The sequence below is a fragment of the Seriola aureovittata genome, chromosome 12 (genome assembly GCF_021018895.1).
Source record: "Seriola aureovittata isolate HTS-2021-v1 ecotype China chromosome 12, ASM2101889v1, whole genome shotgun sequence".
In the NCBI taxonomy this organism is placed as follows: domain Eukaryota; kingdom Metazoa; phylum Chordata; class Actinopteri; order Carangiformes; family Carangidae; genus Seriola; species Seriola aureovittata.
Window position 1 is genome coordinate 10,819,189 of NC_079375.1, and position 25,964 is coordinate 10,845,152.

At 31.6% G+C, this 25,964-nt stretch overlaps 1 protein-coding gene across 1 annotated transcript; it reads right to left on the reverse strand.

The window, feature by feature from the left end:
- Positions 1-41: 41 nt before the first annotated feature.
- On the reverse strand, positions 42-25,945 carry LOC130178376 (E3 ubiquitin/ISG15 ligase TRIM25-like). Its single transcript, XM_056390507.1, has 7 exons — positions 25,013-25,945; positions 23,714-23,800; positions 23,358-23,591; positions 21,601-21,757; positions 21,443-21,499; positions 21,282-21,341; positions 42-578 (listed from the first exon to the last, which is right to left on the reverse strand). Exons 1-7 carry the CDS (start codon positions 25,595-25,597, stop codon positions 58-60), a joined length of 1,701 nt encoding a protein of 566 aa, XP_056246482.1. The 5' UTR covers positions 25,598-25,945; the 3' UTR covers positions 42-57.
- Between the last annotated feature and the right edge of the window lie 19 nt (positions 25,946-25,964).

The window sequence follows — 25,964 nt, forward strand, 5'->3', positions numbered from 1 at the left end:
ACATTTGGAACCCCATATGTACAAGGTTTCTTGAACTGTTGAATGAGTACAGTTAGTTTAACATAGCTTCAAAGTAGAACCTAATCCCACCCAAAATCCTGGGTATACAGGTTGGGTGAATGTAGTCTTAACTTTATGAAGTAAAACCATTGTATCAGCAACATTGTAGAAAGACAAAGTCCCACCCCTCAGGTCCAGATACACTCCTATCCTGCTGCAGCAGGCAGATGCAATGGTCACACTCTCCTTATTGTGCTGAAATGAGCAAACTGAGTGAGAGCAGTCCAGGCTCCAGGATTTGGAGTTGTGTCCCAGCTTGCTGTCACTCCCTCCTCCACTTCTGCTCATGTTTTTGTAGCAGACACCGATGGAAACCCCTCCGTTTCCAGTCCACTCTACCTCCCAGTAGCAGCGCCCGGCCATCCCCGCTCTGCACAGTACCTGGGCCCAGCTGGTGAAACGATCCGGGTGTTCTGGGAATAGCTGTGGCTCTAAACGTGTGGTAACAGCTCTCCGACCATCACAGAAGCATAAATAAGGGTTGGCTGTGTTTGGATCCAGGGTTATATCATTGTAATCTGGATAGAGAGATGGACATTGTCAGACACCAGCTAGTCATGGGTTTCATAATAAGGCCACTGAGCTATTTGTCAACTCTCACAGTATAGTAAGGCCTAAAGAGGAAAAAAAAAAGACAGCATATTAAGCATTGAAACCTCAAAAAACGAATACTAAGGCCTAAAAAAAAGACAGTCTAGTATAGCAAAAAAAGGGAAAAAATACTTTTTTTTTTTTTTTTTTTCACTTTTTAGTCCTCAGTATACTATGACATTTTTTGATATATTTGTGCCTAATTATACAAAGTAATTTTAACACTTTTCTTGCCATACTAGACCATGTTGTTTTTTTCACTTCTTAGGCCTCATTATACAATGACGTCTTTATACCTTACTATACCTGTTTCTTGATGTTTTAATGCTTAATATGCTATGTCTTCTTTTCACTTTTTTACCATATTATACAATTGTTCTTTTTACTTTTTAGACCTTACCATACTGTGACGTCCTGTGGTACCTCACTATACTATGAAGTTTTCTGATGTTTTTATGCATACTTGATGTATGGCATAGTATAGTATAGTGAAAAAAAAAAAAAAAAAAGTCATATTAAGCATAAAAACATAGTATAGCAAGTTATAAAGACGTCATAATATACGAAGGCCTAAAAAAATGACAGTCTAGTAAATGATGTAGTAGTGATGTTTAGTAAAAAATTTTTTTTTAAAAACGGCATAGTATAGTAAGGCATAAAAACATCAAAAAACTTTATAGTATAGTTAGGTACCAAGACGTCACAGTATAGTAAGGCAAAAAATGTGATAAAATGACTGAATATAATTAGGCAAAAAAAACATAGTATAGCAAGGTATAAAGACGCCATGGTATAATAAGGCCTAAAAAATGAAAAAAAAGACAAATTCTAGTTGTGAAAAGATGACCTTGCATATTACATATAAAGTATAAAGATGTCATTGTATAATCAGTCTAGTATGGCAAAGAAAGTGAAAAAATGCTGTCATTTTATCACTTTTTTTTTTGCCATATTATACTATATTTTTTTTTTTTTTCACTTTTTAGGCCACTTTTTTTCAATGCTATCCAATGTAATTTTTTCACTTTTAAACCTTATAATAGTATGCCGTTTTTTCACTTTTTTAGCCATACTACACTTTGTAATTTTTTGGGCCTTAGTATACTATGACGTTTTTATGTCTAATTATACTCAGTCATTTTATCACTTTTTTTGCTTTTTATGCCTTACTATACTAAGAAGTTTTTTGGTGTTTTTAGGCCTCATTATACTATGTTTTTTTTTAACTTTTTTTGCTATTTTACACTATGATGTCTTTATACCGTACTATACTATGACATTTTTTGATGTTTTTATGACTTATTATCTATGTCGTTTTTTCACTTTTTAGGCCTCATTATACAGTGACGTCTTTATACCTTGCTATGCTATGTCGTTTTTTGGTGTTTTTATGCCTAATTATACTAAGTCATTTTATCACTTTTTTTGCCATACTATACAATGCTGTTTTTTCACTTTTTAGTCCTCAGTATACCATGATATCTTTATACCTTACTATGCTATGTCGTTTTTTCAAATTTCTTTGTCACTTATTACATTTTTTAGGCCTCAGTATACTATGATGTTTATATAACTTGCTATACTATGAAGTTTTTTTGATGTTTTTATGCCTGATTATACAATTATATATAAGTCATTTTATCACTTTTTTTGCCGTACTATACTATGTCGTTTTTTTTTTACTTTTTAGGCCTTACTATACTGCCTTGGTACCTCACTATACTAGGATGTTTTTATGCCTCATTATACTATGTCTTCTTTCACTTTTTTTGCCATATTATACTATGTTTTTTAAAACATCAAAAAACATCACAGTATAGCAAGGTAGAAAGAAGTCATAGTATACTGAGGCCTAAAAAGTGAAAAAAAACGACAGTACAGTATGGCAAAAAAGTGAAAAAACGACATAGCATATTGAGCCTTAAAACATCAAAAAACATCATAGTATAGTAAGGTACAAAGATGTCATAGTATACTGAGGCCTGAAAAGTGAAAAAAAAGACATAGTATAATAAGGCAATAAAAAGTGAAAAAACGACATAGCATATTGAGCCTTAAAACATCAAAAAACATCACAGTATAGTAAGGTACAAAGATGTGATAGTATACTGAGGCCTAAAAAGTGAAAAAAAAAAAGACATAGTATAGTATGGCAAAAAAGTGAAAAAACGACATAGCATATTGAGCCTTAAAACATCACAGTATAGTAAGGTAGAAAGACGTCATAGCATACTGAGGCCTAAAAAGTGAAAAAAAATGACATAGTATAGTATGGCAAAAAAGTATAAAAAACGACATAGTATAGTATGGCAAAAAAATGAAAAAACGACATAGCATATTGAGCCTTAAAACATCACAGTATAGTAAGGTAGAAAGACGTCATAGTATACTGAGGCCTAAATAGTGAAAAAAAAAACGACATAGTATAGTATGGCAAAAAAGTAAAAAAACGACATAGCATATTGAGCCTTAAAACATCAAAAAACATCATAGTATAGTAAGGTAGAAAGATGTCATAGTATACTGAGGCCTAAAAAGTGAAAAAAAACGACATAGTATAGTATGGCAATAAAAAGTGAAAAAACGACATAGCATATTGAGCCTTAAAACATCAAAAAACATCACAGTATAGTAAGGTACAAAGATGTGATAGTATACTGAGGCCTAAAAAGTGAAAAAAAAAAGACATAGTAGAGTATGGCAAAAAAGTGAAAAAACGACATAGCATATTGAGCCTTAAAACATCACAGTATAGTAAGGTAGAAAGACGTCATAGCATACTGAGGCCTAAAAAGTGAAAAAAAACGACATAGTATAGTATGGCAATAAAAAGTGAAAAAACGACATAGCATATTGAGCCTTAAAACATCAAAAAACATCACAGTATAGTAAGGTACAAAGATGTGATAGTATACTGAGGCCTAAAAAGTGAAAAAAAAAAAGACATAGTATAGTATGGCAAAAAAGTGAAAAAACGACATAGCATATTGAGCCTTAAAACATCACAGTATAGTAAGGTAGAAAGACGTCATAGCATACTGAGGCCTAAAAAGTGAAAAAAAATGACATAGTATAGTATGGCAAAAAAGTATAAAAAACGACATAGTATAGTATGGCAAAAAAGTAAAAAAACGACATAGCATATTGAGCCTTAAAACATCAAAAAAACATCACAGTATAGTAAGGTAGAAAAACGTGATAGTATACTGAGGCCAAAAAAGTGAAAAAAAACGACATAGTATAGTATGGCAAAAAAGTGAAAAAACGACATAGCATATTGAGCCTTAAAACATCAAAAAAACATCACAGTATAGTAAGGTAGAAAAACGTCATAGTATACTGAGGTCTAAAAAGTGAAAAAAAACAACTTAGTATTGTATGGCAAAAAAAGTGAAAAAATGACGTAGTATACTACGGCAAAAAAGTGAAAAAACGATATAGCATATTGAGCCTTAAAACATCAAAAAACATCAGTATAGTAAGGTACAAAGATGTCATAGTATACTGAGGCCTAAAAAGTGAAGAAAACGACGTAGTATAGTATGGCAAAAAAGTAAAAAACGACATAGTATACTATGGCAAAAAAGTGAAAAAACGACATAGAATATTGAGCCTTAAAACATCACAGTATAGTAAGGTAGAAAGACGTCATAGTATACTGAGGCCTAAAAAGTGAAAAAAAATGACATAGTATAGTATGGCAAAAAAGTGAAAAAACAACATAGTATAGTATGGCAAAAAAGTGAAAAAACGACAGCATATTGAGCCTTAAAACATCACAGTATAGTAAGGTAGAAAGACGTCATAGTATACTGAGGCCTAAAAAGTGAAAAAAAACAACATAGTACAGTATGGCAAAAACGTGAAAAAACGACATAGTATAGTATGGCAAAAAGGGAAAAAATAAAATAGTATGGTATGGCAAAAAAGTAAAAAAACGACATAGCATATTGAGCCTTAAAACATCAAAAAACATCATAGTATAGTAAGGTACAAAGATGTCATAGTATACTGAGGCCTAAAAAGTGAAAAAAATGACGTAGTATAGTATGGCAAAAAAGTAAAAAACGACATAGTATACTATGGCAAAAAAGTGAAAAAACGACAGTATAGTATGGCAATAAAAAGTGAAAAAACGACATAGCATATTGAGCCTTAAAACATCAAAAAACATCACAGTATAGTAAGGTACAAAGATGTGATATACTGAGGCCTAAAAAGTGAAAAAATGACATAGTATACTATGGCAAAAAAGTGAAAAAACGATATAGCATATTGAGCCTTAAAACATTAAAAAACATCATAGTATAGTAAGGTACAAAGATGTGATAGTATACTGAGGCCTAAAAAGTGAAAAAAAATGACATAGTATAGTATGGCAAAAAAGTGAAAAAACGACATAGCATATTGAGCCTTAAAACATCAAAAAAACATCACAGTATAGTAAGGTAAAAAAACGACATAGTATAGTATGGCAAAAAAGTGAAAAAACGACATAGCATATTGAGCCTTAAAACATCAGAAAAACATCACAGTATAGTAAGGTAGAAAAACGTCATAGTATACTGAGGACTAAAAAGTGAAAAAAAAAAAGACATAGTATAGTATGGCAAAAAAGTGAAAAAACGACATAGCATATTGAGCCTTAAAACATCACAGTATAGTAAGGTAGAAAGACGTCATAGTATACTGAGGCCTAAAAAGTGAAAAAAAATGACATAGTATAGTATGGCAAAAAAGTGTAAAAAACGACAGTATAGTATGGCAAAAAAGTAAAAAAAACGACATAGCATATTGAGCCTTAAAACATCACAGTATAGTAAGGTAGAAAGACGTCATAGTATACTGAGGCCTAAAAAGTGAAAAAAAACAACATAGTATAGTATGGCAAAAACGTGAAAAAACGACATAGTATAGTATGGCAAAAAAGTAAAAAAACGACATAGCATATTGAGCCTTAAAACATCATAGTATACTAAGGCCTAAAAAGTGAAAAAAAACGACATAGTATAGTATGGCAAAAAAGTAAAAAAACGACATAGTATAGTATGGCAAAAAGGGAAAAAATGACATAGTATAGTATGGCAAAAAAGTAAAAAAACGACATAGCATAATGAGCCTTAAAACATAAAAAAAACATCACAGTATAGTAAGGTAGAAAAACGTCATAGTATACTGAGGCCAAAAAAGTGAAAAAAAAAAAGACAGTATTTTATGGCAAAAAAGTGAAAAAACGACATAGCATATTGAGCCAAAAAGCATCATAGTATAGTAAGGTAGAAAGACGTCATAGTACACTGAGGCCTAAAAAGTGAAAAAAAACGACATAGTATAGTATGGCAAAAACGTGAAAAAACAACATAGTATAGTATGGCAAAAAAGTAAAAAAACGACATAGCATATTGAGCCTTAAAACATCAAAAAAACATCACAGTATACTGAGGCCTAAAAAGTGAAAAAAACGACGTAGTATAGTATGGCAAAAAAGTAAAAAACGACATAGCATATTGAGCCTTAAAACATCAAAAAACATCATAGTATAGTAAGGTACAAAGATGTCATAGTATACTGAGGCCTAAAAAGTGAAAAAAAACGACATAGTATAGTATGGCAAAAAAGTAAAAAAACCACATAGTATAGTATGGCAAAAAAGTGAAAAAACGACATAGCATATTGAGCCTTAAAACATCACAAAACATCATAGTATAGTAAGGTACAAAGATGTCATAATATACTGAGGCCTAAAAAGTGATAAAAAAACGACATAGCATAATAAGGCATAAAAACATCAAAGAACATCATAGTATAGTAAGGTACAAAGGTGTCATAGTATACTGAGTCTTCACAGGTCTCCCTAAAGAAATCGATCATACAGCTGCAGCTGATTCAGAATGCTGCTGCTTGAGTCCTCACTAAGACCAAGATAATAGATCATACAACTTCAGTTCTCAGATCTTTAAACTGGCATCCTGTCTGTCAAATAATTGATTTTAAAATACTGCTGTTGGTTTATAAGGCACTGAATGGTTTAGGGCCAAAATACATTTCTGATGTGCTGCTACGGCATGAACCATCTAGACCTCTCCGGTCAACTGGGACAGGTCGGCTTTCTATTCCCAGAGTAAAAACTAAACATGGAGAAGTAGCATTCAGTGTTTATGCTCCACATATCTGGAACAAACTCCCAGAAAATTGCAGGTCTGCCTCAACTCTCAGGTCTTTTAAATCAAAGCTGAAGTCTTTTCTTTTTGCCACTGCCTTTTATTAAACCAAATTTTAGTTAATATTTTACAATGCACTGTAACTTTTATTCTACTGTTTTATCCGTGTTATTCATTTTTAGCTTCTTTTTTATTTCCAAATGTCTTTTTATTTGTGTTGCTTTTATATTCTGTCTTGATGCCTTTTATGCTCTGTGTAAAAAACTTTGAATTGCCTTGTTGTTGAAATGTGCTATACAAATAAACTTGTATTGCCTTGTCTTGCCTTGCCTAATGCATAAAAAGGTTGAAAATTATCATTGTATTGTGAGGCATAAAGTTTCAACATAGTCACAAAAAACAAAGTGAAAAAACAACATAGTATAATAAGATATAAAGACATCATAGTATACTTAGGTCTACAATGTGAAAAAAATGACATAGTAATGTGTGGCTGAAAAAGTGACACAGCATATTAAAGCTTAAAAAAATCAAAAACATCATAGTATAGTAAGGTATAAAGACGTCATAGTATACTGAGGCTGAAAAAGTGAAAAAAACGACATAGTATAGCAAAAAAAATGAAAAAACAACATAATTTAATTGGGATAAAAACATCAAAAACATTATAGTATAGTAAGGTATAAAGACGTCATAGTATATACTGAGGCCTAAAAAGTGAAAAAAAACGACATAGTATAGTATGGCAAAAAAAGTGAAAAAACGACATAGCATAATAAGGCATAAAAACATAAAAAAAACATCAGAGTATAGTAAGGTACAAAGATGTCATAGTATACTGAGTCCTAAAAAGTGAAAATAAACGACATAGTATAATATGGCAAAAAAGTTAAAAAACGACATAGCATATTGAGCCTTAAAACATCAAAAAACATCACAGTATAGTAAGGTAGAAAGATGTCATAGTATACTGAGTCCTAAAAAGTGAAAATAAACGACATAGTATAATATGGCAAAAAAGTGAAAAAAACGACATAGTATAGTATGGCAAAAAAGTGAAAAAACGACATAGCATATTGAGCCTTAAAACATCAAAAAACATCACAGTATAGTAAGGTAGAAAGATGTCATAGTATACTGAGTCCTAAAAAGTGAAAATAAACGACATAGTATAATATGGCAAAAAAGTTAAAAAACGACATAGTATACTATGGCAAAAAAGTGAAAAAAACGACATAGCATATTGAGCCTTAAAACATCACAAAACATCACAGTATAGTAAGGTAGAAAGACGTCATAGTATACTGAGGCCTAAAAACTGAAAAAAAACGACATAGTATAGTATGGCAAAAAAGTGAAAAAACGACATAGCATATTGAGCCTTAAAACATCAAAAAACATCACAGTATAGTAAGGTAGAAAGACGTCATTGTATACTGAGGCCTAAAAAGTGAAAAAAAAATGACATAGCATAATAAGGCATAAAAACATCAAAAAACATCATAGTATAATAAGATATAAAGACATCATAGTATACTTAGGTCTACAATGTGAAAAAAATGACATAGTAATGTGTGGCTGAAAAAGTGACAGTATATTCAAGCTTAAAAAAATCAAAAACATCATAGTATAGTAAGGTAGAAAGACGTCATAGTATACTGAGTCCTAAAAAGTGAAAAAAAATGACATAGTATTGTATGGCAAAAAAAGTGAAAAAATGACATAGTATACTATGGCAAAAAAGTGAACAAACGATATAGCATATTGAGCCTTAAAACATCAAAAAACATCATAGTATAGTAGGTACAAAGATGTCATAATATACTGAGGCCTAAAAAGTGAAAAAAAACGACATAGTATAGTATGGCAATAAAAAGTGAAAAAACGACATAGTATACTATGGCAAAAAAGTGAAAAAACGACATAGCATATTGAGCCTTAAAACATCAAAAAACATCACAGTATAGTAAGGTAGAAAGACGTCATAGTATACTGAGTCCTAAAAAGTGAAAAAAAACGACAAAGTATTGTATGGCAAAAAAAGTGAAAAAATGACATAGTATACTATGGCAAAAAAGTGAAAAAACGATATAGCATATTGAGCCAAAAAACATCATAGTATAGTAAGGTACAAAGATGTCATAGTATACTGAGGCCTGAAAAGTGAAAATAAACGACATAGTATAATATGGCAAAAAAGTGAAAAAACGACATAGTATACTATGGCAAAAAAGTGAAAAAACGACATAGCATATTGAGCCTTAAAACCTCAAAAAACATCACAGTATAGTAAGGTAGAAAGACGTCATTGTATACTGAGGCCTAAAAAGTAATGAAAAACAACATAGTATACTATGGCAATAAAAAGTGAAAAAACGACATAGCATAATAAGGCATAAAAACATAAAAAAAACATCACAGTATAGTAAGGTACAAAGATGTCATAGTATACTGAGGCCTAAAAAGTGAAAAAAAAACGACATAGTATAGTATGGCAAAAAAGTAAAAAAAACGACATAGTATACTATGGCAAAAAAGTGAAAAAACCACATAGCATATTGAGCCTTAAAACATCAAAAAACATCACAGTATGGTAAGGTAGAAAAACGTCATAGTATACTGAGGCCTAAAAACTGAAAAAAAACGACATAGTATAGTATGGCAAAAAAGTAAAAAAAACGACATAGTATACTATGGCAATAAAAAGTGAAAAAACGACATAGCATAATAAGGCATAAAAACATAAAAAAAACATCACAGTATAGTAAGGTACAAAGATGTCATAGTATACTGAGGCCTAAAAAGTGAAAAAAAACGACATAGTATAGTATGGCAAAAAAAGTGAAAAAATGACATAGTATACTATGGCAAAAAAGTGAAAAAACGATATAGCATATTGAGCCTTAAAACATTAAAAAAACATCATAGTATAGTAAGGTACAAAGATGTGATAGTATACTGAGGCCTAAAAAGTGAAAAAAAATGACATAGTATAGTATGGCAAAAAAGTGAAAAAACGACATAGCATATTGAGCCTTAAAACATCAAAAAACATCACAGTATAGTAAGGTAGAAAGACGTCATAGTATACTGAGTCCTAAAAAGTGAAAAAAAAAGACATAGTATAGTATGGCAAAAAAAGTGAAAAAATGACATAGTATACTATGGCAAAAAGTGAAAAAACGATATAGCATATTGAGCCAAAAAACATCATAGTATAGTAAGGTACAAAGATGTCATAGTATACTGAGGCCTAAAAAGTGAAAATAAACGACATAGTATAATATGGCAAAAAAGTGAAAAAATGACATAGCATATTGAGCCTTAAAACATCAAAAAACATCATAGTATAGTAAGGTACAAAGATGTCATTGTATACTGAGGCCTAAAAACTGAAAAAAAACGACATAGTATAGTATGGCAATAAAAAGTGAAAAAACGACATAGTATACTATGGCAAAAAACTGAAAAAACGACATAGCATATTGAGCCTTAAAACATCAAAAAACATCACAGTATAGTAAAGTAGAAAGACGTCATGGTATACTGAGTCCTAAAAAGTGAAAAAAAACGACAAAGTATTGTATGGCAAAAAAAGTGAAAAAATGACATAGTATACTATGGCAAAAAAGTGAAAAAACGATATAGCATATTGAGCCAAAAAACATCATAGTATAGTATGGTACAAAGATTTCATAGTATACTGAGGCCTAAAAAGTGAAAATAAACGACATAGTATAATATGGCAAAAAAGTTAAAAAACGACATAGTATACTATGGCAAAAAAGTGAAAAAATGACATAGCATATTGAGCCTTAAAACATCAAAAAACATCACAGTATAGTAAGGTAGAAAGACGTCATTGTATACTGAGGCCTAAAAAGTAATGAAAAACAACATAGTATACTATGGCAATAAAAAGTGAAAAAAACGACATAGCATAATAAGGCATAAAAACATAAAAAAACATCATAGTATAGTAAGGTAGAAAGACGTCATTGTATACTGAGGCCTAAAAAGTAATGAAAAACAACATAGTATACTATGGCAATAAAAAGTGAAAAAAACGACATAGCATAATAAGGCATAAAAACATAAAAAAAACATCACAGTATAGTAAGGTACAAAGATGTCATAGTATACTGAGGCCTAAAAAGTGAAAAAAAACGACATAGTATAGTATGGCAAAAAAGTTAAAAAAACGACATAGTATACTATGGCAAAAAAGTGAAAAAACGACATAGCATATTGAGCCTTAAAACATCAAAAAACATCACAGTATAGTAAGGTAGAAAGACGTCATTGTATACTGAGGCCTAAAAAGTGAAAAAAAACGACATAGTATACTATGGCAAAAAAGTGAAAAAACGACATAGCATATTGAGCCTTAAAACATCAAAAAACATCACAGTATAGTAAGGTAGAAAGACGTCATGGTATACTGAATCCTAAAAAGTGAAAAAAAACGACATAGTATAGTATGGCAAAAAAGTTAAAAAAACGACATAGTATACTATGGCAAAAAAGTGAAAAAACGACATAGCATATTGAGCCTTAAAACATCAAAAAACATCACAGTATAGTAAGGTAGAAAGACGTCATTGTATACTGAGGCCTAAAAAGTGAAAAAAAACGACATAGTATAGTATGGCAAAAAAGTGAAAAAACGACATAGCATATTGAGCCTTAAAACATCAAAAAACATCACAGTATAGTAAGGTAGAAAGACGTCATGGTATACTGAATCCTAAAAAGTGAAAAAACGATATAGCATATTGAGCCAAAAAACATCATAGTATAGTAAGGTAGAAAGACGTCATTGTATACTGAGGCCTAAAAAGTGAAAAAAAACGACATAGTATTGTATGGCAAAAAAGTGAAAAAATGACATAGCATATTGAGCCTTAAAACATCAAAAAACATCATAGTATAGTAAGGTACAAAGATGTCATTGTATACTGAGGCCTAAAAACTGAAAAAAAACGACATAGTATAGTATGGCAATAAAAAGTGAAAAAACGACATAGTATACTATGGCAAAAAAGTGAAAAAACGACATAGCATATTGAGCCTTAAAACATCAAAAAACATCACAGTATAGTAAAGTAGAAAGACGTCATGGTACACTGAGTCCTAAAAAGTGAAAAAAAACGACAAAGTATTGTATGGCAAAAAAAGTGAAAAAATGACATAGTATACTATGGCAAAAAAGTGAAAAAACGATATAGCATATTGAGCCAAAAAACATCATAGTATAGTAAGGTACAAAGATGTCATAGTATACTGAGGCCTAAAAAGTGAAAATAAACGACATAGTATAATATGGCAAAAAAGTTAAAAAACGACATAGTATACTATGGCAAAAAAGTGAAAAAATGACATAGCATATTGAGCCTTAAAACATCAAAAAACATCACAGTATAGTAAGGTAGAAAGACGTCATTGTATACTGAGGCCTAAAAAGTAATGAAAAACAACATAGTATACTATGGCAATAAAAAGTGAAAAAAACGACATAGCATAATAAGGCATAAACACATAAAAAAAACATCACAGTATAGTAAGGTAGAAAGACGTCATGGTATACTGAATCCTAAAAAGTGAAAAAACGATATAGCATATTGAGCCAAAAAACATCATAGTATAGTAAGGTAGAAAGACGTCATTGTATACTGAGGCCTAAAAAGTGAAAAAAAACGACATAGTATTGTATGGCAAAAAAGTGAAAAAACGACATAGCATATTGAGCCTTAAAACATCAAAAAACATCACAGTATAGTAAGGTAGAAAGACGTCATGGTATACTGAGTCCTAAAAAGTGAAAAAACGATATAGCATATTGAGCCAAAAAACATCATAGTATAGTAAGGTACAAAGATGTCATAGTATACTGAGGCCTAAAAAGTGAAAATAAACGACATAGTATAATATGGCAAAAAAGTTAAAAAGCGACATAGTATACTATGGCAAAAAAAAGTGAAAAATAAGGCATAAAAACATAAAAAAAACATCACAGTATAGTAAGGTACAAAGATGTCATAGTATACTGAGGCCTAAAAAGTGAAAAAAAACGACATAGTATAGTATGGCAAAAAAGTTAAAAAAACGACATAGTATACTATGGCAAAAAAGTGAAAAAACGACATAGCATATTGAGCCTTAAAACATCAAAAAACATCACAGTATAGTAAGGTAGAAAGACGTCATAGTATACTGAGGCCTATAAAGTGAAAAAAAACGACAAAGTATTGTATGGCAAAAAAAGTGAAAAAATGACATAGTATACTATGGCAAAAAAGTGAAAAAACGATATAGCATATTGAGCCAAAAAACATCATAGTATAGTAAGGTACAAAGATGTCATAGTATACTGAGGCCTAAAAAGTGAAAATAAACGACATAGTATAATATGGCAAAAAAGTTAAAAAACGACATAGTATACTATGGCAAAAAAGTGAAAAAACGACATAGCATATTGAGCCTTAAAACCTCAAAAAACATCACAGTATAGTAAGGTAGAAAGACGTCATTGTATACTGAGGCCTAAAAAGTAATGAAAAACAACATAGTATACTATGGCAATAAAAAGTGAAAAAACGACATAGCATAATAACGCATAAAAACATAAAAAAAACATCACAGTATAGTAAGGTACAAAGATGTCATAGTATACTGAGGCCTAAAAAGTGAAAAAAAACGACATAGTATAGTATGGCAAAAAAGTTAAAAAACGACATAGTATGCTATGGCAAAAAAGTGAAAAAACGACATAGCATATTGAGCCTTAAAACATCAAAAAACATCACAGTATAGTAAGGTAGAAAGACGTCATTGTATACTGAGGCCTAAAAAGTGAAAAAAACGACATAGTATAGTATGGCAAAAAAGTGAAAAAACGACATAGCATATTGAGCCTTAAAACATCAAAAAACATCACAGTATAGTAAGGTAGAAAGACGTCATGGTATACTGAATCCTAAAAAGTGAAAAAAAAAAAAAAAAAAAAAAAAACGACATAGTATAGTATGGCAAAAAAGTTAAAAAACGACATAGCATATTGAGCCTTAAAACATCAAAAAACATCAGAGTATAGTAAGGTAGAAAGACGTCATGGTATACTGAATCCTAAAAAGTGAAAAAAAACGATATAGCATATTGAGCCAAAAAACATCATAGTATAGTAAGGTAGAAAGACGTCATGGTATACTGAGTCCTAAAAAGTGAAAAAAAACGACAAAGTATTGTATGGCAAAAAAGTGAAAAAATGACATAGCATATTGAGCCTTAAAACATCAAAAAACATCATAGTATAGTAAGGTACAAAGATGTCATTGTATACTGAGGCCTAAAAACTGAAAAAAAACGACATAGTATAGTATGGCAAAAAAGTGAAAAAACGACATAGTATACTATGGCAAAAAAGTGAAAAAACGACATAGCATATTGAGCCTTAAAACATCAAAAAACATCACAGTATAGTAAGGTAGAAAGACGTCATTGTATACTGAGGCCTAAAAAGTAATGAAAAACAACATAGTATACTATGGCAATAAAAAGTGAAAAAACGACATAGCATAATAACGCATAAAAACATAAAAAAAACATCACAGTATAGTAAGGTACAAAGATGTCATAGTATACTGAGGCCTAAAAAGTGAAAAAAAACGACATAGTATAGTATGGCAAAAAAGTTAAAAAAACGACATAGTATACTATGGCAAAAAAGTGAAAAAACGACATAGCATATTGAGCCTTAAAACATCACAGTATAGTAAGGTAGAAAGACGTCATGGTATACTGAGTCCTAAAAAGTGAAAAAAAAACGACAAAGTATTGTATGGCAAAAAAAGTGAAAAAATGACATAGTATACTATGGCAAAAAAGTGAAAAAACAATACAGCATATTGAGCCAAAAAACATCATAGTATAGTAAGGTACAAAGATGTCATAGCATACTGAGGCCTAAAAAGTGAAAATAAACGACATAGTATAATATGGCAAAAAAGTTAAAAAACGACATAGTATGCTATGGCAAAAAAGTCAAAAAACGACATAGCATATTGAGCCTTAAAACATCAAAAAACATCACAGTATAGTAAGGTAGAAAGACGTCATTGTATACTGAGGCCTAAAAAGTAATGAAAAACTACATAGTATACTATGGCAATAAAAAGTGAAAAAACGACATAGCACAATAAGGCATAAAAACATAAAAAAAACATCACAGTATAGTAAGGTACAAAGATGTCATAGTATACTGAGGCCTAAAAAGTGAAAAAAAACGACATAGTATAGTATGGCAAAAAAGTAAAAAAAAATGGCAAAAAAGTGAAAAAACGACATAGCATATTGAGCCTTAAAACATCAAAAAACATCACAGTATAGTAAGGTAGAAAGACGTCATTGTATACTGAGGCCTAAAAAGTGAAAAAAAACGACATAGTATAGTATGGCAAAAAAGTGAAAAAACGACATAGCATATTGAGCCTTAAAACATCACAAAACATCACAGTATAGTAAGGTAGAAAGACGTCATAGTATACTGAGGCCTAAAAAGTGAAAAAAAACGACATAGTATAATATGGCAAAAAAGTATAAAAAACGACATAGTACAGTATGGCAAAAAAGTGAAAAACGACATAGCATATTGAGCCTTAAAACATCAAAAAAACATCAGAGTATAGTAAGGTAGAAAAACGTCATAGTATACTGAGGCCTAAAAAGTGAAAAAAAACGACATAGTATAGTATGGCAAAAAAGTAAAAAAAACGACATAGTATACTATGGCAAAAAAGTGAAAAAACGACATAGCCTATTGAGCCTTAAAACATCAAAAAACATCACAGTATAGTAAGGTAGAAAGACGTCATTGTATACTGAGGCCTAAAAAGTGAAAAAAAACGACATAGCATAATAAGGCATAAAAACATCAAAAAACATCATAGTATAATAAGATATAAATACATTATAGTATACTTAGGTCTACAATGTGAAAAAAATGACATAGTAATGTGTGGCTGAAAAAGTGACACAGCATATTAAAGCTTAAAAAAATCAAAAACATCATAGTATAGTAAGGTAGAAAGACGTCATAGTATACTGAGTCCTAAAAAGTGAAAAAAACGACATAGTATTGTATGGCAAAAAAAGTGAAAAAATGACATAGCATATTGAGCCTTAAAACATCAAAAAACATCATAGTATAGTAAGGTACAAAGATGTCATAATATACTGAGGCCTAAAAAGTGATAAAAAACGACATAGCATAATAAGGCATAAAAACATCAAAAAACATCATAGTATAATAAGATATAAAGACATCATAGTATACTTAGGTCTACAATGTGAAAAAAATGACATAGTAATGTGTGGCTGAAAAAGTGACAGCATATTAAAGCTTAAAAAAATCAAAAACATCATAGTATAGTAAGGTAGAAAGACGTCATAGTATACTGAGTCCTAAAAAGTGAAAAAAAACGACATAGTATTGTATGGCAAAAAAGTGAAAAAATGACAGTATACTGTGGCAAAAAAGTTAAAAAACGATATAGCATATTGAGCCTTAAAACATCAAAAAACGTCATAGTATAGTAAGGTACAAAGATGTCATAGTATACTGAGGCCTAAAAAGTGAAAAAAAACGACAGTATAATATAGTAAAAAAGTTAAAAAATGACATAGTATACTATGGCAAAAAAGTGAAAAAACGACATAGCATATTGAGCCTTAAAACATCACAGTATAGTAAGGTAGAAAGACGTCATTGTATACTGAGGCCTAAAAAGTGAAAAAAAAATGACATAGTATAATATGGCAAAAAAGTTAAAAAAAACAACATAGTATACTATGGCAAAAAAGTGAAAAAACGACATAGCATATTGAGCCTTAAAACATCATAAAACATCACAGTATAGTAAGGTAGAAAGACGTCATTGTATACTGAGGCCTAAAAAGTGAAAAAAAACGACATAGTATAGTATGGCAAAAAAGTTAAAAAAAACAACATAGTATACTATGGCAAAAAAGTGAAAAAACGACATAGCATATTGAGCCTTAAAACATCAAAAAAACATCACAGTATAGTAAGGTAGAAAAACGTCATAGTATACTGAGGCCTAAAAAGTGAAAAAAAACGACATAGTATAGTATGGCAAAAAAGTAAAAAAAACGACATAGTATACTATGGCAAAAAAGTGAAAAAACGACATAGCCTATTGAGCCTTAAAACATCAAAAAACATCACAGTATAGTAAGGTAGAAAGACGTCATTGTATACTGAGGCCTAAAAAGTGAAAAAAAACGACATAGCATAATAAGGCATAAAAACATCAAAAAACATCATAGTATAATAAGATATAAATACATTATAGTATACTTAGGTCTACAATGTGAAAAAAATGACATAGTAATGTGTGGCTGAAAAAGTGACACAGCATATTAAAGCTTAAAAAAATCAAAAACATCATAGTATAGTAAGGTAGAAAGACGTCATAGTATACTGAGTCCTAAAAAGTGAAAAAAACGACATAGTATTGTATGGCAAAAAAAGTGAAAAAATGACATAGTATACTGTGGCAAAAAAGTTAAAAAACGATATAGCATATTGAGCCTTAAAACATCAAAAAACGTCATAGTATAGTAAGGTACAAAGATGTCATAGTATACTGAGGCCTAAAAAGTGAAAAAAAACGACATAGTATAATATGGTAAAAAAGTGAAAAAATGACATAGTATACTATGGCAAAAAAGTGAAAAAATGACATAGCATATTGAGCCTTAAAACATCAAAAAACATCATAGTATAGTAAGGTACAAAGATGTCATAATATACTGAGGCCTAAAAAGTGATAAAAAACGACATAGCATAATAAGGCATAAAAACATCAAAAAACATCATAGTATAATAAGATATAAAGACATCATAGTATACTTAGGTCTACAATGTGAAAAAAATGACATAGTAATGTGTGGCTGAAAAAGTGACAGCATATTAAAGCTTAAAAAAATCAAAAACATCATAGTATAGTAAGGTAGAAAGACGTCATAGTATACTGAGTCCTAAAAAGTGAAAAAAAACGACATAGTATTGTATGGCAAAAAAAGTGAAAAAATGACAGTATACTGTGGCAAAAAAGTTAAAAAACGATATAGCATATTGAGCCTTAAAACATCAAAAAACGTCATAGTATAGTAAGGTACAAAGATGTCATAGTATACTGAGGCCTAAAAAGTGAAAAAAAACGACAGTATAATATAGTAAAAAAGTTAAAAAACGACATAGTATACTATGGCAAAAAAGTGAAAAAACGACATAGCATATTGAGCCTTAAAACATCACAGTATAGTAAGGTAGAAAGACGTCATTGTATACTGAGGCCTAAAAAGTGAAAAAAAAATGACATAGTATAATATGGCAAAAAAGTTAAAAAAAACAACATAGTATACTATGGCAAAAAAGTGAAAAAACGACATAGCATATTGAGCCTTAAAACATCATAAAACATCACAGTATAGTAAGGTAGAAAGACGTCATTGTATACTGAGGCCTAAAAAGTGAAAAAAAACGACATAGCATACTATAGCAATAAAAAGTGAAAAAACGACATAGCATAATAAGGCATAAAACATCAAAAAACATCATAGCATAGTAAAGTATGAATACGACATAATACAATTGGGCTTACAATTTGAAAAAAACGACATTGGATAGTTTGGCAAAAAAGGAAAAAATGCCACAGTATAGTATGGCAAAAAAAGGGAAAAAAAAAACATAGCATAATAAGGCATAAAAACATTTAAAAAAACACCATAGCATGGTAAGGTATAAATATGACATAGTACAATTAGGCCTAATATTTAAAAAAAAACGACATTGGATAGTATGGCAAAAAAAGTGAAAAAATGCCCCAGTATGCTATGTAAAAAAAGTGAAAGAATGACATAGTATGGTATGGCAAAAACAGTGAAAAAATGTCATAGTATAATAAGGCATAAAAACATCTAAAAACATCATAATATAGTAAGGTATAAAGACGTCATAGTATACTAAGGTATATATACCTAAGGTATATGTAGTATAAAAAGGTATAAAGATGACATAGTATAGTAAGACCTCAAAAGTGAAAAAAACTACTATATATACTACTATAGTATAATAAGGCATAAAAAAACATCAAAAAACGTCATAGTATACTAAGGTATAAAATGTAAAAAAAAACATCATAGTATGTTCGGCATAAAATTGTCAAAGAAGGTCACATTATAGTAAGGCACAGGAATGTCAAAGAACGTCACAGTTTAGTGAGTAGTATAATAAGGCATAAAAATATCATAAAATTGCATAATATATTATGGGGATATCTATCTATCTATCTATCTATCTATCTATCTATCTATCTATCTATCTATCTATCCAAGAGTATATCAAGAATTAAAGGACTTATGTCTCAGCAGGATTTGGAAAAACTGGTCCATGCATCTATCTTCAGTAGACTTGAATACTGTAACAGTGTCTTCACAGGTCTCCCTAAAGAAATCGATTATACAGCTGCAGCTGATTCAGGATGCTGCTGCCCCAGTCCTCACTAAGACCAAGATAATAGATTCTAAAACTTCAGTTCTCAGATCTTTAAACTGGCTTCCTGTCTGTCAAATAACTGATTTTAAAATACTGCTGTTGGTTTATAAAACACTGAGTGGTTTATGGCCAAAATACTTTTTTCTGATCTACTGCTACATTATGAACCATCTAAACCTCAACTGGGACAGGTCGGCTTTCTATTCCCAAAGTAAAACCTAAACATGGAGAAGTAGCATTCAGTTTTTATGCTCCACATATCTGGAACAAACTCCCAGAAAATTGTAGGTCTGCCGCAACTCTCAGGTCTTTTAAATCAAAGCTGAAGTCTTTTCTTTTTGCCACTGCCTTTTATTAAAAAAAATTTGAGAGTTAATATTTTACACTGCACTGTAACTTTTATTCTACTGTTTTATCCGTGTTATTCATTTTTAGCTTCTTTTTATTTCCAAATTCAACACTTTTTAAATTGTATTTAAATGTCTTTTTACTTGTGTTGCTTTTATATTCTGTCTTGATGTCTTTTATGCTCTACAAATAAACTTGCCTTGTCTTGCCTTGCCTAATGCATAAAAATGTTGAAAATTATCATTGTATTGTGAGGCATAAACTGTCAAAAACATTTACAGTATATTAAGGCATAAAATGTCAACAAATGTCACAGTATAGTAAGCCATAAAAATGTAAAAAAACGTCAGTATAGTAAGTCATAGAAATGTCATAGTATAGTAAGGCATAATAATGTCAACAAATGGCATATTGGAATATAGAATAAAAATATCATAGCATATTAAGGCAGAAAAAAGTCATACTATAGTATTTCATTAAAATGCCAAAAGACGTCATAGTATATTAAGGCATAAAATGTAAAAAATATCACATTAATGTAAGGCATAAAAATGTCAAAGAATGTCACATTATAATAAGGCATAGGAATGTCAAAAATCATCATCGTTGTAAGGCATAAAAATGTCAAGAGTAATGCACCAAAAGTCATATTATAGCATTTCATAAAAATGTCAAAACACATCATAGTATATTAAGGCATAAAAACATCATAGTATAGTATGGCAAAAAAATGTCATACTATAGTAAGGCATAAAATGTCAAAACATGGCCTATTAGAATATAGAATAAAAATATCATACTATAGTAAGGCATAACAATTTCAAAAAACATCATAGTATAGTAAGGCACCAAAAGTCATAGTATCGTATTTTAATAAAAATGTCAAAAACGTCATGTATAATATGGCATAAAAATGTCATAGTAAGGCATAAAATGTCAGGGATTGGTTGAATTTGAATTAATTAATGCAACTGTGACATTGCAATATTCTGGAGGGACTGATCTTTGCACTTTATCTTTTGTAAATTGTAATATTACTATAATATATTTGAGATTAATTTAATTTTCATAATTTGTTTCTAACAATATATCATTTTGGAAATAAATACTTTATTGATGAAAAAAGAATTACAACAAACATGGCGTACACTTTTATCTCTAGAGTATACATCTATGACCAAATGTTGGCATGCTGCTGTGTCTGAAATGCATACAATATAGTAAATCTATATGTATATTAATAGTACACAGTTATAGCAATGCATATACAAAATCAAAATCATACATTACGTGCAACCCTGAAGTTTGAATGGCACTAGCTTTCCAAAGAGTTTCATCTTGGATCTTTTTCAACAACCAGAACTCAATCCTTAGTTTCCTTAGGGAATTGCATTGTGGGAGGACAGTGTGCATCAACAGTACTTACTTTGTCACTTTTCTAGTGTGAACACATAGCAAACGAAAAACCTGAGAATCAGTTTGTGGTATAAATCTGGGACTTGGTGTTAGCCTTGTTATATGGTTTATGAAAAAGTTGTACTCACATTGTAGGAAATCAGCTCTTGTCTTTGGTTCTAAGTTGTATGGTGTGTCGGCATCTTTTGCTGTCATAGATATTAGTATAGTTTACTGACATTGAACTCATGTCAGAATCATTGTTAAATTTAATTAACTCCAAAAAGAAAAAAAAAATCAACAAACATACCTTTGGTCTTTTCAGAGTCTTTTTTACTTTGATTGCTGGTTTCCTTCAGTGAAATGACTACAAATGCAGAGAAAATGATAATATATGATATATACTTCTAAAAATAGAATAATTGTCCTTAATAATGAGTCTGATAATCAGTTGAAAGAGACACATACCCTTTTCAGAGATTCTGTTGAATTCTCTGTTGAGTGTTTCATCCAGACTGTCCTTCAGATCAGCCAGGGATCCTTTCATTGTTTTGTACATTAAATATTGAAGTGCATCAGTGCTGGGCATCTCCACAGCTTTTGCAGGGAAGTGAAGAGACTTGTTCTGCAGTGACAGTCAACACAAGCAAATTAGAGGACAGCATTTGAATGGAAATGCAACAAGTCTGATAAACCTCTGTCATGTTCACACTGTGCTTGAAATCATATTAACTGGATCTGCCATGAGGTGTGGTGGATATTAGATTCATTTACTCTTTTTTTCAACCTTATCTTTAACTGGCCCACAGCAAAAGCAATGTGAAAGATAATGACTATAATTATTATTTGTAGAGTTCTTTTTAAAAACTAAGTTACAAAATGATTAAAAAAGTAACAAATTGAAAACTAATGTGAAAGCTTAAAAGTCAAATATAATATATTAACTGGATCAGAATAATAATATATTTAGTTCAAGTGTGCTGAACTTCTGGGATAGAGTATTTGATAAATATGTCTGAGACCTTACACTTTGACAAAATCAGACTGTTAATTATTTCAGTGTATCTCATAACTTTCACAACAACATCATATCATCATATTACTGCGTAAAAAACTTTAATGTAGAAAAACAAAGAGTCTATAAAGATGTGACTTTCAGACGTGATCAGTGGTCAGTGATTAAGACCAGGCTCCCAAATATCCATCTAGCCTTTTCATACAATACTTCAACAAGACTAACACTATTGAAACAGATACAATATTCAAGTTGGAAACTACATCAGCTTGTGTCACGTCATAATTGACTGACAGTTAGGCAGCAATTTTTTTGCAATGTTTTAAAAAGGGTTTTATTACTTAACTTTATTTCCATAATTCATTTTCAGTTTAACCTCTGCATATCAGGATATATACCACTAATTGAATGAAATTAATTCACTTAAATTTACTTTTTAAATTAAATTGAGTGAAATTATACACCCCAACTACTGACCCACTGGATCAAAGTAAGTGGGCTAAGTAAAAGTAAAATAAATTAAGTCAATTAAATGGAATTGATTGAAATTGATTAAATTAATATTATTCAGTCAAATGGAAGTGACTGACCTACTGACTAAATAGCAGAATGATTAGGGCTCATACAACATGTGCCAAATGCCCTGAGCAGTGAATCCCTGGTTCAACTCCAGATCAGCCAGATCATTTGCAGCATATCATTCCACTACTCAAAATTAGGTGAAATTAATTCAATTAAATTTACTCAGTTAAATTGAGGGGAAGTTTTGTGAGGTCACAGTGACCTTAGACCACCAAATTCTGATCATGAACTGATCAGATGATTATGAGAAGTTGCTTAAAGGTCACTCTTAGGCTTCACTGTAAGTATGCAACTCACTAGATAAATGTGTTTTATTCTAAACACTCACTCCTGAGTTGACTCTCAAGTGCATTACTTAGTGTAAATCTCAAGTTAAATAATAGTTTATAGTTAAATAAATACTGGCCCAGAAACATAGCAAAGAGTCTTAAGCGTAGTCAAAAATCTTTTTTTTTTTTTTTTTTTCAAATCACTCCTAAAACTTGACTGACTGTATCAAAAGGTTAAAAACTGGTGTGATGAAGCCATTGCAATAATCAAGTTTTGAGGAAATAAAAACATGTAAGATCATCTTTCTATCTGTAAATATTCAAACAAGCCTATGCTTGAGTCAGCTTTTGATCCTCACCTGAAGGAAGTGGATGTGATCCTCAGTGCGACACAGCTTCTCCAGCTCAGCATCAGTCCTCCTCAGTGCAGCTATCTCCCTCTGCGTCTTCTCCAGCAGCTCCTCAGCCTGACTGACAGCCGCTCTCTCCTGGACTTGGATCAGCTCCTTCACCTCACAGCTTTGTTTCTCTATGGAGCGAATCAGCCTGGAGAAAACCCTCTCACTCTCCTCCACTGCTGCGTCTGTGGAGTGCTGTGGAGGATAAACTTTTCACTTTTTGGTTCTCCAGGAATCATGCACAACTTGCACGACTTTTGATTCTGCACAGTATGTCAACAACATATTTAAAGTTCCTGGATTAAAAATACACTCACCTTGATGTATCTGATAATATATCTAAGTTCCTTTTGAATGTCCTTCAATTTCTGCACAGACTTCAAAGAGGTTTCTTGGAGTTTTTTCTAAGAGAATACAAAAGATGAATATCACAAAGCCCAGTCCCTCAGGCTGCTCAGTTGAATATTTTTTTTCCATGGTTGACTTTCAAGATGGAAAGTTTTGATTTTACAATCAAAGGGATTGGATTGCCGTGCAAAGCCTTTGGTCTATCAATCTACACTCTTGACACACAAGATATGGCTGCAGGACCAGGGCACATTTTGCACTCCTTGTGTTCAATATTTTAAAAGCTGAAGACTTTACATCAGGCTAAAAAAGACATATTCTTCATTTTACACACCAGATGTATGAATTAGGGATCTGTCGTGTCTGAATTTTTCAAAAACAGAGCCACCCTACTGTCTTTCTTATACAGCAAGTTTTATATAGAATTTCACTTCCAAATGACTTGAAGAGAGAGAGAGAAAAAAAAATACTTGGTGCAGTCTTAGTAAAGATATCCTGAGTTTTACTCCATTGCAGAGATGAGGGTGTGGAGAGACATGAGGCAAAATTATTGCATTTATTATCTTTTGTTAGTTGTTGCAGATGAAAAAGAAAACTGGATTTTTTTGTTAAAACAACAGGAAGTTAGATATCATTTATTCATTTGGTTTGCTGATTTGGCCCGTTAATCTACATGGCCAGCAGTTGGAGCAGCAGCAGCGACTATGACACAGGCAAATGAGGGATTTTAAAAGCCTTATTGTTGCTCTCTCTCCCCGACTTTCCTGTATCTCTCTCACTGTGGCCATTGAAATAAAGGCAAAAAAATGCCCCAAATACTAACTTCAAAAACCTTTGGTGGCTGACTGCTGCAATTTGTGCCAACACTCCATGAGAGAATCATAACAGTCAAATCTGAATACATAAATAATAACACAGACTTTTTTAGATTGAAGGAATTATTACATCATTAGGGTTATTTTCTCAGACTCGATGAAGCTCCTCCAGAACCACAGAAAACATTACACAACTGTTATCACAGGCTGAGGAGCGCAAACCACAACTACATAGATATTTTAATAACCCTTAGGAAGATTCAGGAATACTATACTGTATTTTACATGTAAAAATCAGAATCAATCAAAAGTATGAGAATAAAAAGTCAATTCTAATCTTGGTTTATTTATCGAACAGTAAGTCAAGCTGCTCATAAACATATTTGAACTCCCCAAAATCTAAATAATAAATTAAGGAATAAGTTCGGCATCTTAGGAAATGTTCAAACACACCTGTTGTGTTGTCCTCTCATCTGCCACTGAGACTGCGTCATGGCCCTTGTGTCTCTCTTTCACACATTGATAGCACACACACTGCTGGTCAGTGCGACAGTACAGCCTCATTAATTTGTTGTGCTCTGGACACAGCTTCTCTCTAAGCTGATCTGAAGCTGGGATCAGTTTATGGACCTTTCCATGAAAGCGTTCTTCGTGGACTCTTAAGTGAGCCACACAGTAAGACTCCAAGCACACAAGACAGGATTTGACAGCTTTGCTCTTTCTCCCCGTACAAGCACTGCATTTCACTTCCTCAGGTTTCGCCAAGTGCTGAGATGCAGCTTGAAATCCGGTTCGCTGAAGCTTTTCCACTACTTCACCCAAAACTGTGTTTCTACTCAGCAGAGGTCTGGGATTAAACACCTGCCTGCACTGAGGGCAGCTGTACTGGTCTTTCTGCTTGGTCCGGTTCCAGTAGTCTTCTATACAGTCCAAACAGTAAGTATGTCCACAGGGGATCGTCACCGGGTCTCTCAAAATCTCCAGGCAAACTGGACAACAAAATTGGTCTTGTTCAATCGAAATAGTTGCTGCTGCCATTTCCTACAAACTCCACAGGCACTGAAAGGAACAAAGAGGGGCGTAGCTCACAGGTGTGGTAATAACAGCTACTCAGGTTTCACCTGCTGCACCCTGAAGCCTCCAATCACAGCCCGCAAAACAAGGAAATAGGCTGACCCAGATGAAGCAAACTGAGGAAACAACAACCTTGTATTGAACCACGTCTCCTAAGTATGCATTCAGTAAATTCATATTAGATGCATTGACCTGTGAGTATTATTTGAAATGTAACATTTTACACAAGAGCTGCAGTGCTGTTGTCAACCTGTTATCCCACTTCTACACCAGACACCTAATGCCCTGTTTGCTCAGAATACAGTGACATGTAAACCCCCCCCATTGAAAT

Coding starts and splice junctions, on each gene's coding strand:
- LOC130178376 (XM_056390507.1), bottom strand. CDS start 25,597: ATGGCAGCAGCAACTATTTCGATTGAACAAGACCAATTTTGTTGTCCA. Junction 23,592..23,713: donor ATATTATCAGATACATCAAG/GTGAGTGTATTT, acceptor TATCCTCCACAG/CACTCCACAGACGCAGCAGT. Junction 579..21,281: donor AAGAGCTGATTTCCTACAAT/GTGAGTACAACT, acceptor CTCTCTATCCAG/ATTACAATGATATAACCCTG.